Source organism: Bombus pyrosoma, linkage group LG5 (genome assembly GCF_014825855.1).
Source record: "Bombus pyrosoma isolate SC7728 linkage group LG5, ASM1482585v1, whole genome shotgun sequence".
Taxonomy (NCBI): domain Eukaryota; kingdom Metazoa; phylum Arthropoda; class Insecta; order Hymenoptera; family Apidae; genus Bombus; species Bombus pyrosoma.
This window is the reverse complement of record NC_057774.1, coordinates 9,432,171-9,448,442: the sequence shown is the minus strand read 5'-3', so window position 1 is coordinate 9,448,442 and position 16,272 is coordinate 9,432,171. Positions and strand designations below refer to the sequence as shown.

The 16,272-nt window shown below is 39.1% G+C and overlaps 1 protein-coding gene and 1 long non-coding RNA gene across 3 annotated transcripts in view; one reads left to right on the top strand and one right to left on the bottom strand.

The window, feature by feature from the left end:
* The window catches only part of LOC122567350 (nephrin), a 293,118-nt gene that overhangs the window by 13,079 nt on the left and 263,767 nt on the right, over nucleotides 1-16,272 (bottom strand). For both annotated transcript variants that reach the window (XM_043725737.1, XM_043725738.1), the window contains 3 exons: nucleotides 6,219-6,370; nucleotides 1,138-1,282; nucleotides 892-1,022 (listed from right to left, as the gene is read on the bottom strand). In XM_043725737.1, the coding sequence (XP_043581672.1) occupies nucleotides 892-1,022; nucleotides 1,138-1,282; nucleotides 6,219-6,370 (428 nt within the window). The remainder of the gene's footprint in view (nucleotides 1-891; nucleotides 1,023-1,137; nucleotides 1,283-6,218; nucleotides 6,371-16,272) is intronic.
* LOC122567374 overlaps nucleotides 1-16,272 on the top strand; it is a 186,926-nt gene that overhangs the window by 4,628 nt on the left and 166,026 nt on the right. The window lies entirely within an intron of this gene.

The window sequence follows — 16,272 nt, the reverse complement described above, 5'->3', positions numbered from 1 at the left end:
ATCCATGCAAAGTTATACGAAATTTTGCTTCAATTATATCCAAGCAACACGGTTTTCAGCGTTAAGATTTAATTTCCAAATATTAATAATTCTATTCTGAACGCGGAACGTTGCAAATAAAATCTCCTAGTCTATAGAAAATATCAGCGTGAATTTTTCAACCTTGTTGAAAAATACAACGAAGTAAGCTTGGTACTCGCGATCGACGTTGTTACAGAACTTTGAATACCCTTGTTTCGGTCGAACTTCACATCGCTTCCCCTACTTCTGTACTAATAGGGTGGCGGCATTGTGGTTCTATACTGTTTCGACTCACATGCGAAGCTTCGTGAAACTTCGTGGAACCCGAGAACGGGCTACTTGCGAAACTTTTTGATCCTCAGAAAACAGGTTTTGTTTAAATTAATTTTAAGCTGAAAAGACACGCCGAGACTGTTCCGCCCGTAATCACGGGAAATGAAAGAAGCACTCAAACGCACGAAGAGCGTGCGTTCGAAATTGTTATGAATATAAGAGAAAGTATCAGTTAGATTACAAGTTCTGAGAGCACTGAACTAAATCGCAACTTTTGGGGCTTAGAGTCCCAAGCGATCGTAGATGAATTCGAATGCTAAAAACGGTAATACGAAGAGCAAAATCTCGATTATCCGCTAACAATAAGTCACTGGCAAGATTTCTTACGTAGAAGTAATTAAAAATAAAAATTCTAAATTTAGAATAATCGAAACTGAAAATAATAATCCAAGTTTCAGCACCTAAATATCAATTCCGAGTATTATAAATAGCTTGAAGCGCGAATGGAATGAAAATTTCCACGATTTTACGACAGAAGATAGATACGACTGATATCGAACGTAAGAACTTGATTAAATCTATTACAAAATTGCTTACCAAGTGTCGCCATTCAACCTTGTAAACGGGTGGCTCGGCATGAATCAGACAGTCGAAGTAGACGTCAGTTCCCTCGCGGATCGCGTTAGGATTCAAAGAGGTGCCCAGCTGTATCCGCGTTTCCGGCGTGTCTGCAAATTGAAAACGTCAATATGTCGATGGTGCCGCGGTGAATAATCGTAACTGATCGACACGGGCTTTGCAAGCGTTATGGCTTCTACAGGAATGTGTCTCTAATACGCTTACACTGTATCTCGAGCACCCAGTCGTCTTTTATCGACTCGGCTCCCATGATTGGATGTTCAGCCCGGCACGACAATTGTCTACCAGCATCTGCTTTGGTCGCCATGAAAGATAAGATACTGGTGGTCGTGTTTCCATCGCTCGAGGTCTGTAACAGCATTATCATAACTTCCCTTTGCGCGACTACGTTTTCCTCCTTTTATTTATACTTTCTGTCTTTTCTTTCTTACGTCTGGCTTAATCTTATCGTTCGTTATTTTGTTTGGATCGAAGCGAGTTCGAGATGTAGGAAACGAGGAAACGGTTGCTTGGACGAATCTCCCTTTGCAATAGTAACACTCTTGTTTCTACGATAATTGAAAAGTAATTGACGAATTTCAAAGTGGAGGAGAGTCATAGATGATAAATATGTGACTTTTTTAAATTTATCTTAGAATATATTATTATTTGTACGTATTATTTGTAATTTTTCTGATAGATTTATGCGATAACAAATTATTTACTTTTTGAAACATTAAACACTAATGATGTACTTAGAAAGATGAAATTGGGGGATTTATTCAAAGTGAAATCGATTAGCAAAGTTTTTGAGAGCCTCAATTATGAAGTAGAATTTCCTGACTGTTAAATAATTTCAGGATTGACACGCGTTCGTGGATATGGGCTTTCACGAAAACTCGAAGAAATTTTGAATGAAACTTTTTCTCTCTTGACTTTATGCATCACAAAACGTAGCCGTATTCCTTCTTATTGGCAGTCGTACATCCTTGGCTACTCAGTAGTAAACTTTGAAATACTGCGCCAATGTAATTGTCAATCTACTGTTACAGGCTTAAAGAGGAACGCCTTGAGTGCATTATCTTGCAGAAATAGCTTAGCGCGGAGTTTTCTTAGTCTAAAATGTCCATTGACTCAGATATTTTCCCGCGGATCTGTTCAGTTTTACGGTAAACTTTACGACGTTGAACTCTGAAATTGACTTGCACAAGATATATTGTTATAGCAGCTGAGTTGCGCCTTGCACTTGCCTTGTTGTTATCTTATATCTGACTTATTGAAGAAGCTATATACATCTGAAAGTTCTCAAGTGTTTGTTAAGACTTTACTGTCTCTGCACTTCTTAATATCCCTTCCATTTGTTTTCGAATCAAAGTTCCTGACTTTAACGTCATGTCTATTAACTTTGCCCTTCCGTTATCATTTTTCACGAATTATATAATTAACTAGTTAAAGATCCTGACGTTGATGGATGTTAACTTTGGTTCGATAGATTTTGACGAAGTTGATTACTTTTAATAATAGCGTCGCCATGAAGATCAGGCAAAGAGAAATAAGAGACGAAGAGGACCATCAGTAATTTATCGTCGAGATAAAGTTTAGAACCTATTTGCCACTTTTCCATTAGTGTTCCTGACGATAACAATAGCGATATATTGTCATTAACCATTGATGCATGAAAGGGTGATTTCCACGAAATCACAAATAGTCTTTCGATAAAATTGGAAAGTTGAAAATCATCGTAAAAAGTGAAACAGTAACAAAAAAAGATCTTTTTAATGGGAAAAATATGTAATTCTTTGTGTTACGCCACGTGGCTTTCCAAAGGCCGTTACTCCTAACCGTCGCTCGTGGCATCGCAGTATCGCGAGCGAACCGTCTCAAGTAGCCCAACACATACAATGTAGCGGCCAACATCAAACAGAGCGAGTTCGAGAAACGTCGATTCGTTTTGTTATTTCAAACACACTCATAAGGTGACACGCATGATCATGGCGTGATCAGTGGCGTGATCGGTGGCGTGACCAAGCATGGTGGGGGGATCGTCTCCCATGGAACACAAAGGGCCCATCGAAGGGCAATCAGTATCGATCGAGGATCCAAACGAAATACACTAACGTCTCCAACGAATTACAAGTCGTCCAAATACAAAACACATTGTAAAGTCGAGTCGAATCATTACACCAAATTAACTGTATCATCTGTCAAATAATTTGTGGCGCATCATCATACTGTTGTTTATATATATATTGTCAAATATATCATTCTTTGTTAACTCTGTTAATTCAGTGTTAACCTCAACTAACCACCTCTGTCATCTTAACGGACACAGAAGAACGACTAATTCGCGGCGTCGATTTTCTGAATCGTAGCGAGAATTTGCGCCTCCCGCTGATGCGCTTTCCTCGCGATCGCGTCTCTCCGCGAACGGTCGTAACACTTTGTATATAACGCTAGAACTACCAACAATTAAGACGAAACTATTTCTATCAAAACCAGTCAAAATGACTGGTCTTTAAAAAATACGTAATAACCAAATGTTTTTATGGAATTCTATGCTTTGTAGTAGTACATTTTTAGTATTATTAATCCATCTGAGAGCATGATCCCTAAATGAGGGTTGGCACATTTATGAAATTGTAGAACCAGCTATTTTGATTGGTGTGGTAGTTCTAACGTTAAATAAGGATTAAAAGATTTCAATTCTGTAAATTTCGAGTGTCAACTTTAAATCAGCATCTTTTGCTACTTGTAACAATTATAATGCTTATCGTTCGATGAATCTTCGAAAGAAAAATTCTGAATTTGCCAAATGCCTCTCGTGTTCTCCGCGTTAAAGTTACTCTCCATTTTTGCAAAAACTCGTCTTCCTCTCGGAAAACTGCCGATTAATATCGCATTCTCGTATTTAGACAAGCAGAATATTGATTTCACGGTTGGGTCGTAATCTCGTGACTTCGAGAGGCACTCGAGTTATAAATTTAAATTTTCTTTTTTCTTCCGATGTTCCATCCGATCGACATATAAATATTCGAAACGCGGAGATTGAGAGACTGACAAAATAAAAGCGGAGGGAAAGACACCAGCCAGGAAGGAAACGAAAAAAATATTGTTCTAAAGTTGATGCTTCTCATTCCGCGCGACTTTACGCTGCTGCGTATATAAGAAAGTTAAACAAAAGAGGATGAGACGTAAGAAGAAATACGAGGAGGAAGTATAATCTATAGAAGTATATCGGAGGAAACGAGATCGTTCTTTTTCTTCCTCAACTTCTCTTTCTTCTTCCTCTTCCTCTTCCTGTAATCTCGTAGTTTGGAAACTTTCGTTCCGGCTGTTTTGTTTTTCTACTAACGCGCCTTACGTTTTACATCGTCCTGTACCGATATTTTTCACCCGAACAAACGAACTATTTTCAATAATCAATCAAGGTACAGTTGCTTCGTTGCTATCTGACCATCGTTCGCCTCACCAACTCTTGAAGTTCGTATTGCGAAGTGAGTTTGTACGATAATTTTCCGATTAATAATATCAGCGAATTTGCAAGTTATATATTAGAGGTTTATTATAATTTTAGGTCGAGTAGTTAGGCAGATGGATTGTAATTTGTAAAATGTTGCTAGTAACATTTTATTTGGGTTGGTAACTAATTTGTTCTTGCTATTCGATAGAATTTATACTGGCGATCTGTACTTGAGAATTGTAAAATTTCACTGATAATATCAGTTCAGAAGTATTCCTATCTCATTTGCATCTAACGAAGAGAAAATGCTGTACTCATCATTCTTTGAAAATATATCTGTCCCGATAAAAACTGTTAGATAAAATCTCGAGTCGTAGTCAGATAGTGAAGTACTACTGTACATATTCTACCGATCTCTGTTATCGTATTTCGTTTACAGATGCACGAAGCAGAAATCTATAAACAATCTGTCGATCACTGTTCTCCTATTTTCTTCAAACTTTTACTATCTTTCCCGTGTCTTACAAAAATTTCCAGAATACTCTCGATAAATTTCGATTCGGTAATGGCTTAGAGACAATCGTGACTCGTGCACCGAGCTGGACATCGAGTATTCGTATCCGAAACGAGGTGAAACGTCTCTTAAATCGCGTCCAAATCCCCGAGGCTAGCCATTGTTTTTCAACGAAGGACATTCCGTCCGGGGCTAATTAATGGTCGGGTCGTTGTGTATTCCCGATTCTCATGACCCGGTCGATTTCCCTTAATTACGCGGCCGTAACGAGAGCATGGAGTCGCGAGGGTAGCAGCAGCGTTATCACGTCGCTGGTTTGCTCTCGATTTAAATTATTCGTCGTCTAATGGCGCTTTTAACGTGGCTTAAGCCGTGGCACACGTGAGCTCGTGATAACGATATCCTGGCACGCTATCACGAACGGACCGGTACACGACGACGGAACACGCGCCAAGTACACGCACGCGGAGAACAACGTATTTTACAGCTGCTCTAAGAGGCCACGCCAAGTAGGGATTACAAGTTATGCTGAGTGCTTCGACGATGCTAAATCGAATCTTACGCCACCCTGTTTTACTCTGTTCGACTCTCTACTTCCTCCATCTACACGAGTCCCCGCGTGACTATTCTCCCACAGAAAAGCGATATTCACGGTACATCATCTTCAGATACACTGCCGTCCATGTGTATTTCGATATCTGGTTCAATTTGATCAAAAGATTAATACGTTTATTATATCTTGAAAGTTCAAGTAAGGTAGAGTTATTTGAATGAAATCCAATTTTGAATAGCAAGTAATTAAATTTGTTGTATATTACGAGACAGCATTAGTATTTAATATAATAGCGAAAGGATGAGAAAATATCGTGTATTCTAGACCCAGCAAGAAAATGTATCAAAAACTTGACTCAGGTGTCTCCGTAGGATTAATTTTCATCTACCTTCGATTATTACTTTTTTATTTATACCAATCAATATCAGCTATTTACCAATATCTGCCAATCACATATTGTTTGCTCGAGACAAGATCACGGATCAAAATTAAATTAAATTCGTTTGAAGTATATCTTATGTATTTGTAATAATTCGAAAGTGCTGAAATAATTATGAACGATTATATCGATTCACGAACAACGTGAGATTTCAACGATGTTCTCTCTTTCTCCGTTCCCTTCTTCCAAACGGTTTCCCTGGACAAGTATATATTTCGATTCGCGAGATATTTCACTGATTTAAGAGACCTGACTTCGATTTACGCTCGACCAGGGAATAGCCAACTCGATCTTCGCCAACGATCCATACTGTTTTACTTGTCTTGGTACTATTACTTACAGTTTCCTTGGTCTCTACCAAACGCTGATCGTTCCTCCACCAGGTTACCGTAGCCGGTGGCCTGGAGCCGGAAGTGGTGCATACCAGCTCGTACCTCTTGCCCGCCGACAACGGCTGGTTCGATCCGATTATCTTCACTTCCAGCGGGGGAACTGCAAGTACGGTCGTTTGCACGGTATTAGTATCGTAAGAAGCGTATTTCACGCAAGAAGAAGGTAATGGCTGGTTTTGCATCCTTTATGAGTATAGTAATTGGGAAAATGTTTGGTCGGAAATGTTCAGTTTGAATTTTCGCGTTGATTTGTTTTAGTCTTAGCAGAAGACCGAACAATCGAATGGGCAAGATAATAGTTTTGTAAGCTGTATGATTAGGGAAAATGTTTGGAAATATCGAAGTCTAACTTTTCAGCTGACTTGTCTTAGTATTAGCAGAGTATAAGTGTCTTAAATATAAGTTGGTTTTATCTTTTATATCGTATATTGAATAGCTAGAGAAAACTTTTAATTGGAAGTATTCAAATCGATAGATGAGTTGCATGTGTTCTATATATTGGACAATTGGGAAAAATATTTATTTACAAGTTGTTCAGGTCGGAGTTTTGGATTAATTTGTTTCAGCTGATGTGGAATTACGTATGAGGGATGATTTAGATTAGTGAGATAAGTTTCGGTTACTGGGTCACCTGAAAGAGTGGAAAACTAGAGCGGAACACGATGTCTCCGCTGAGCGTAGAAGAGGAATGGGACAGTATCTTATCAGACGGAAGGAGTAGAAATGGTGGTTGGCCAGCCGAGTAGAATAGGACTGCGTGTGAACAGGTAGTAGAATAGGATTGTGTTTGGGTTACACGAACAGCGGGAGTGTACTTGGACGGACAAGTAGAATAGGATAGCAGGTGGTCAGACAAGCTGAATAATCGCTTGGATTATCACTGATAATTAATTCTCGTTTAATCTTCTACGAACAGTACTCGAAGAAATTGGTAATTTTTCGCTTTAAAAATAGGTAACGCGATTCAAATAGTTCGTTCCAAGTTCCTGGTATATTTATACTAGACTCCCTGCTCGCGTTATGGTTGTTTTTTTACACGGATAATCGTTTGCTTTATCAAGTCCGAAGCATCGATTTTTCTTTCCCCTCGTTGTCCTTTATTATTTTTTCTCAGCTTTGAGCGGCTTTATTATGCTCTAGATACAATGTGAAACGCCAGTTCAGATACAGTTGGATAACGCAATAACTCAATTTAAGCTTAATCAATCTCCTCTTGTTACGTTGTACGTATTATACGTACAAATCGTGTAACAGCACGCTAACATCTTTAAAGTCAGTGAAATTAAAATAACTCGTAATTCGTTTCAACGTGAAAGTTCAGAAAAGTATTTCTCTCTCTTTTGTTCGCATATACACGTATCGCCATAATAAAAGGGAGTAAATCGTTGAAACAATTCCATTGTATATGCAAAACAGGTCTGTTTCCCATACGACACGTAATCAGAGCGAATTTGAAAGGAAATTTCACCCGGCGCGGCGCGACAAAAAATTTGTTCACGTCACGACAGATTGAAATTATATAATTCCACACGCGTTGGTAAAGAACGCGACTCGACGAACACTGCTCGAAACGGACGGGAAAAAGATCTGTAATTAATCCTCGTTCCATTATGTCCTCACATAATTGAACGATAACGGCCGTGCGCCGAGATTTAAGTATCTTTCTGCCAGTCTCTTTCTCCCTTTCTTCTTTTCTTCCCTTTTTCTTTCTTTGTTTCTTTCCTCTTTTCTTTGCCGTGCGCGTCGCTAGAAGCGTATCTATAGTCAGCAGCGCGACAAATTGACGTTGATAAATTTCCTTTGTTATAAAGCGATACGTCATTGGTGCCAGGTCGCGCAGACTTGATCTTCGCTTATTAAATTATTCAGAATTAGTCAGAAAGTTCTTTGTCCTCGAAATTCTCTTCACCCGTATACCCAAGTCTTTCGTTTGTTCGAAACAACGATACAGCGCGCTTGGATTTGCGCGTGAGAACCATCGCTTTGATCGTTCCTCGATGCGATTGAATCGCTTGTTAACGAAAGGAAACTTTTCATCGTAAAACATAGAGTAAGACTATGATTACATACGTTTCTTAGGATGTGTTTTCAGTACATCGTAGAACACTCTATATATATATATATATATATATATCTCCATAAATCAATAAGCAAAATCATTCTGCTGCCTTGTTATTTCCTGCAGTTAGCCTTAAGGTAAAAGTAAATGTAAGAATTGCTTCGAATGCTTATGTTTCAATTTCAATTTAGTTTTAATAAGCAGGAATTTTGATATTCCAATAATAAGAGAGATCTTAACGTATGATCGGAACGAAACATTACGTATACTGACAATAATTGTTTCGTATTTTCCTCAAACTCGTGTGATGTCCAGCTCGCGAGAAATGTCATAAAGCGGTAAACAGGCCGTCCACGACTTTCCGTGCAGATACTCTATCTGCTCGCGTGGAAACGTATACATTGACAAAGCGGCGAATTCGAGACGTATAACGGCTATTGTTCCACTGAAACGTCGTTGCTGTGGCCGAAGCCGTTGTCCTCGACAGAGGCGAGGAAATTCGTTTTACGCAGCGGCCCGTATCGTGGTCGTTTCGTGACATTTCGTATTCAACTTTTCCTTTTGTGGCTTCGAGGCCATTGTGTGCTTGAGTGAGTTCTTCTCGCGAGGCGGCGCCTGCACGCAGAAAACACGCCTCTGTATCGGTAACGGGTAAAGGACGCTCTTCTGGTAACATCTTGAGCCACGAATTCTGTTAAAACATCGAGATTTCGAACTTACCGAATCTGTCTTATTCTTATATCCACGCGAAAAAGAAAATAAAATCGTGTTCTTTTAGAAAAGCAGAGATGTACGATAACGTGGAGAGGAAGATCTATCGAACGAGCTCGAAAGTAGTTGAATCTTATACGAAATCAAAAGCTTCGTGTTCGTAGGTTCACTTTATTCGTTTATAGGATTCGGAATTGTCCCTTTCCGAAACGATAAAGTCTCATGAAGGTCTTACGAGTTCTCCTCTCTCAGAGTTCCTTAATGCAGTCCCTCGAGATGCCTTTCCTTGGAGATATTAATTTATCGTGGTCGGAACGTCCACTGAGTCGTGAAATAAGTTCCAATACAGCATACTGTTTCTTTTAATCTTTTCCTTTTATGGTAAATACGAATACAAAGATAGTAGACTAGATAAGGATAAAGATAATTGGCTATTTCGATTATTATCCTTAGTAAACGAAGAAAAATCCAACGATCTAATAATCTTACTAATAATAATTTAAGAACTTTTCTGACACCAATTTTCTCTCAATAATTTTCTTTACAGCGATCTAAAGATTTCTCGTCGATAATATTTTTATCGTGATCCAAGAATTTTTCTTGACGATAATCTCGTTCATAGCGTTCGAAGAATTCTTCTGATAATAACTTCGATTATAACGATCGAAGAATTTTCTGTCAATAATTTTGTTTATCGCTGTTCAAGAATTCGTTTGACGACAATCTCGATGATAATGGTCCAAGAACTTTTCTCTTAACGATGTATTCTAATAATATACAAAATTGAAAAGTTATTATTAATGTCGGACATTCGTAAAATCACCATCATAAATAAAATTCAGAAAATAATATTTTGAATAGTTTGGCATACGAAAGAATGAGACGAAGATAGCAGCCAGAGGTGTTTAAAAGAGCCATAAGGCGTTCCTAAAGCGACTTCCGGCATGCCTCCGTCAATATTGAATTTCCCTGTGATTACATAATAAAGTAAACATCGTTTCAACCCTTTTAGCTGGCGCTATCGACCGTCGCTCGAATTAGCCCAATGCAAGTCATGTAAATTAGCCACGTCCGCAACCCAGAAGGGACGCAAGCCTACTCCCTTGACCGTTGTCGCCGACAGAATGGAATATTTGAAATATCAGCTGGTCGATCCAGCTGTGTCGCGTCACATTCGTGCGGTTAACCAAACTCCTTTTTGTTTGGCTAACTCTCTCAGCCACCGCCTGATGGTCACTCGAGGGTCACGAAAGCGCTCGTTCTTCGTTCGATAACGATGGAAATACGAATGTTCGTCCATTCGAGCAAATAACGATGAAACGTATCATACACTTTTTGCAATTTGGATATGATGAATTCATCTCCCTATACCTCGTATCTCTAAAGAAACATATTAATATTTTTCTTTCGACCTTACCTATCGAGATTAAAGAAGAATATATATATATATATGTCGGAGATGTAGAGACATCAAGCATTTCTTTTGAAATACTTGGGCTCGAGGTGACGCAACTGGTCGCTGAACGTAGCCTCGGTCACGGGATGAACGTTTAACCTGACAGAAGAAGTTCCGATATTGAGGAACACGCTGTGTTAACGGACAAGCCCCGGCCAGGAGCAATGTCGGCTCTATGCAGGACTGCCTAGCAACGGCGCTTGGAATTTTGTTATTCCTAATCAATATGTAATTGACAAATGGGATCCAGGCAGTCTTTTATTGAGATCTCCTTGGAGAGTTGACGGATATCGGGGAGTCAGTCGAGAAGATACCAATCGATACAGCCAACGTAATTTGTGATACAGAGAAAATACAAACTATTGTACAAAGAATTTCCCGTTGACCGTGGATTCGTTTGAACCCAAGAATATTGTTAAAAGCTTAAGTTAAACAATGGTAAATCCAAATGAAGAATTGATACGCGCCCCACAATTCAAATGATAATTCGACACAAAACTCTAATAATAATTCGACATATATATGTCGGAAAAGGATTTGAAGTATGGGCGTCTGATGAACCTTCACTCGAATTGACCATCGTGGTTATGTATTCTCGCTGATCGTTATTAGTTCCGAGGTGATGATTACAAGAGGTTACAGGTAATGACGGCAATCGGACAAACGAGAGATCGATGACAATGAACTTAGGTTCGATACGAATCCACGGCCACGGGAAGACGAATCCGATATGATACACGATCCTGGTGTGACTCGACATACGAGTCGTAATGACTCTCTCGATAACTAACCCCATAACTTTCTCGATAACTAACTAACTAACCGTACAAATGGAACTGCCCTTATATAGTCTTCTCCCCACCTCTCGAGTCAATCTTTGTTTTTAAAGAGAGCTGCATAATTATTCCATACCTCTGTTGTTACATGTCCGTCCCGTGACCGTGGCTACGTTCGGCGACTCATTATCTCACCTCGAGCCCAAGTCCCTCGTCATAAACCCTGAGTACACATAATCGGATTAGCGTCTTACAACTTAAGGGTAGCTACAATAAAAGTCCGGGCTAGGGTATTGGAGGTTTTCCTAATCACACCAAAAGAAAGGCCCCCATATCCTTTCATCTCCGACATATATAATACATACAGTTGCAGAAACATATAAAACGTCTAAAGTAAAGCGCTGATTATGGTATTTTGTAATTATGAAAATATTAAATCGTATCCGCAGTCCAGTAACATATACGTGATACCTATTCTGTTGCAACTGTGAATTCGTATGTTTGTACCGTAAAAAGTGTTTGAAATCTTATGTAAAGATCTTACGTAAAGATTGAACGAACGAAAATACGAAGAGATAAGACGAGAATGTAGATAAACAAGTGGAAAGTGTAGACAAAGGAGCTTCGGATGTAAACGAACAAACTAGAAATGTAAGTAAATGTTGAATATCCCTTGCTTGTCTGGCCAGGCAACGTCACATTCTACTAGCCTGGAAAGACACTGATTCGTACCACTTGCATATCGAGATACCAGCCGTATAAAAGCGAAACTGATCTCTGTCGAGATTATTCGTTTGGTTTCTAAGAAAATTAAACTTCAATCGTGTATTTCTAACAGTAAAATTGTTAAATTTTCCTGACTTCATTCGAAAGATGGTGTAATCTTCATTTATAAATTCTCTTTCGATTTAAAAAGTTTCTTTATATCGAAATCCTTCTTAGTAAGATAGAAGGAATTTTTCCAGACAGTTAAATAATGAATTGTGTCTATTCTGACGTATTTTTCCTTCTGAATTGTAATGGTCGAGCGTGGTGCATCAGCTAAGGTCTTATTGAAATGAATGTGTTCCAATATCAATGACGAATTTATGAAATACACGATGATGGAAGATTGAAAACGCTGCATTTTGCGATTGAGGTCAATTGTGGCGAAAGGGACACTCCGTCAACTTTAGCAAGACACGGCTATCCATTCTCCTCCGTAATCTCGAACCAACGCTCCAGGGAGTAACGAATGAAATCACTCAATCTCTTCCAGATTTGAATCTCTGCTTAATTCGGAGACATTGATAAGAAGCATCAAGAACATCGAAATAACTTTCATCGTCGCAATGATATTAATTTCAGCTATAAATAATTTCACATTGTTGCTCGGTTAAAGAAGCGAATTCTACAATAAACTGTTCACGGTATAAAATAATCGTCGGTTCTAAAATCCAGATGATTCGGAGATGAATATTCCAGGGCCAGCAATTTATTGAAATACAAATTATAACTATAGAGACCATCTCGCCATTGAGTACAGTTATTATTATTTAATACCTATTTGATAACATATTAGTTAATATCCATTTGACAGGATTAAAACGAAAAATTGATGGAAACATTCGTAGGACACACGTAGTATCGCTTTTAATAAAATTTAATGAAACAAAGAGCCGAACGCATTTCATCCTGTTTGAAGTGCGGCTGTTATTTGATGACACACAAAAATCCGTTTGTGTCCCAGTAAAATAAACGAGAATGTGAATATTATGAAAAGGTCGGTCAAGTGTTGAAGATACAAAGTGCAGCTTTCACACGATGCAATTTTTTCGAGTGTCAAAAATTGTTATTACTTGTTACGTCCGGTATCTCTTTACGTAACCCAGAATCCATCCCTCGATCGAGGCGGCCACTAGCTGTGGAAATATAATTAGCCTAATTAATAAAATAATCCTAAGGAACTGTCATAAAACTAAGCATTTGTATTTTACCGTTAGGGCCCTTAATTGTTATAAAATATGTTTAAGTCGAGACGTTCCTTGTGGTTATTGCTCCATCAGGTAAAAAATGGGAAGGTCGGGTTTTTCTTATGATCAACGGTCATTTCTATCCGTATGCGACCGGTGGTGGGGCGACCAACACCCAGCAATAGCTTTCCTCTGCGACAGCATCGTCACCGAACTTTACTGGTTTATCATCCTTAGATCAGTCAACATCTCCTGACTGATTTTCCACCATTAGATCAGCCATCTATCTAACTGATATCTATACACACCGGGTATAACTGTCTATGTCTATAAAGTTGCTGGAATAAAGTGTACATTGTAACCTGTTACTCCAGTGTTATAATCGGTTCAACCACCTCTATTATCCTAAACGAAATGGGGGATCGATCATTTCGTCGCATCGATGATCTAATCGTAACGGGAATTTACAACTCTCGTTGACGCGATCTACAACGAACGTGTCTCTCCGCGAACGGTGGAACATTACTTCCCCCCTCCTCCCTCTTTATATCTGTATTCTCTTTTTCTGCGGTTTTTCCGTCTCTTTGATAATATTTTATTTTTCGAACAATCTCGATTGACCCTCGGTGTCGCGAGCCATTTAAATTTAATCAGCCGTTTCTCTTCTTTCTCGCTTTGTCACTGAGTGATGCTACAGCTACTGTTGCGACTGCTTCGGTGCTCTCGTTGCGGTTTGTCCGAGTTACGAGCCCAAAATAAATTTAATACCGCAATTTCGGTTGCTCGTGCACGCTCGTCGCGTTAACGCGACCGTGCTCGTTGAAATGTAGATACTCTTTGAAATACGAGATTCCACTGTATTGTAGCTGTTTAAGTACGTGCACTACGGTTTCGCAACAGAAGCCCTCACGTTCCATTTCGCATTATTCCGAAACTGCGATACTCCAGTTTTTCATTTACATCCACGTGCCGCTTGTTACTGTCCTTTAGATATTACGTTCTTTTATTTTACGCGAAATGAGATTTATAACTTGCATGCTTTCAGTGAAAATTTGTGAATTTATTATGTCGAAGTTTATTACACTTAAAACGAACTCTGATTCGACGAAATCCCCCGAGGAGAACGCTTTGTCTTAGACGAAGAAAACAATTGGTAAGGGATCGTGAACGTTGACATGGCTTCTGAAAGATGAAAGAAAATCAGCGGCGATGTATAAGTGCTGTCGATCCTGAGGCCTACAATGCGCCTCATTGCGACAATGTGACATTGCGAGAATGAGCACTTGGATTAAGTGGTGGTCGCGAGTCAAGTCGCGAACGGGGTTCTTTCCGAGACAAGAGGAAATCGGATGAAAGCCGTCGTGGCTAACAACTGCTGCAGAAGTTGCCGAGATTAAGGCAATGGAATGAAAACGCTATTTAGTCCGTCGAACTGCCTGGTCAGGCAAGTTATTGTACGCCGAAATTCGTATATGAAGAGGATATTAGAGAGATTTCGAGATTACGATGTTCCTATACGATAATCCTATGGAGGATTAAAATTAATCGTAGAATATATTTTAATTCAGATTAGAGAGTTTTCACGAGAATAAATTACGGTAGAAAAATATTTGTAAGCTTTGAGGCTTAGGGATTCTCGCATGTCCAGAAAAATTATTTCAAAGAGAATTGACGATGTTCGTGAAATATGTCTCTCTTGCTTAAAAAAGGCCTGTTACTTGAGCTGTCGAGATCGATCGAAAAAATAAAGATAAAATTTGCAAAAATCCATCGAGTTACATAAGAACGTAGATGAAGTATCCTGACTTTATTCATCGAAGTCAGTTGCTGTCGATTTAGAGGCACCAGAATAGAATTTTTCAATGGAGTCGACTAGAAAAGTGGCCCGTTGAAAAGGACCCCTTCTTGTTAAAAGTTCGATCGAGTTTTTCACTGTATAAGTCCATCAGCATACGATCTATAAAAAGAAGCAAAAGTCGTGTTCGAATAGGGGATCAGAAAGTATTCAGTCACGATAGTTGATGGACGAGCATGCTACGTGTATAGGCACCTGTTAGCACATCAGAATCATCAAGGGCGTATGCCTCCGATAGATGTTGGGTCAGAGTCCCAAATCAGGTGTACAAACCTGTTGAGAGCTTCAGATCATCGTATATCTTATTCTGGATCTTTGCCTATTTGTCGTTCTCCTTTCTTAATACAAGATAGAGGAGAGACACCACAGAAGCATAACCAATATTTTTAATCTTACAATCTCAGGATGATCTCGAAATAATTTTTTGGATAGCACAATATTGTGTCCTTCAATATTTATCCACGATCGCTTCTTTCTACGAGGGTATCGCAATTTTCGATTGGCAAAGAAGCGATTATCGATCGCGGGGTGGATAGAGCGTTGAACAAACAAGCGTGTCGTTTTCAGTGGGCGACCAGCTCGTTGGTTAATCCATGATCGAGCGAACGGGATTTATCACGTACATTACGCAAACATTATCAGAGGATTCATGAAAAAAAGATCAACCGCATTTCGGAGATTCGTGAAACCGCGGAAGCGGATTTTCTTCGTCACGGGCAAAGACATCGCGTACCACGTCACGAGGAATCAAACTGTGCTCCAGTTTTTCCTACAGTTTCTCTGCAGAAACCTAGGCTTCTTGCTGGAGGCTCGTTCGATAATACATCGGTGTATACGTAAGCTTAAGTACACGTAACAAGAATAGACAAGACGACTGCGACGTTACAGGATGAGACGATATTTTTTTAATTTTCGTTACTTCCTTTTGTCGCTTTTTTTCCATCGATTATTTATTCCATCACGCAAACGCAACTGTTCTATGCCAAAGAAAAGCAACCTCGTTTCAATGCTTCAATGTACATATAATGGCTCGTAAAATATTCGTGAAGTTATTTACTGCAGGAATATAATACACATGCACGACAGTCCATTATATTAATAAGCCTTAATATTTAGTAGAACCATCTGTGACACTTATTATATATTTAAGACGATTGCTCGTGCTGTATACTAATTTTGTATTAAATATATGT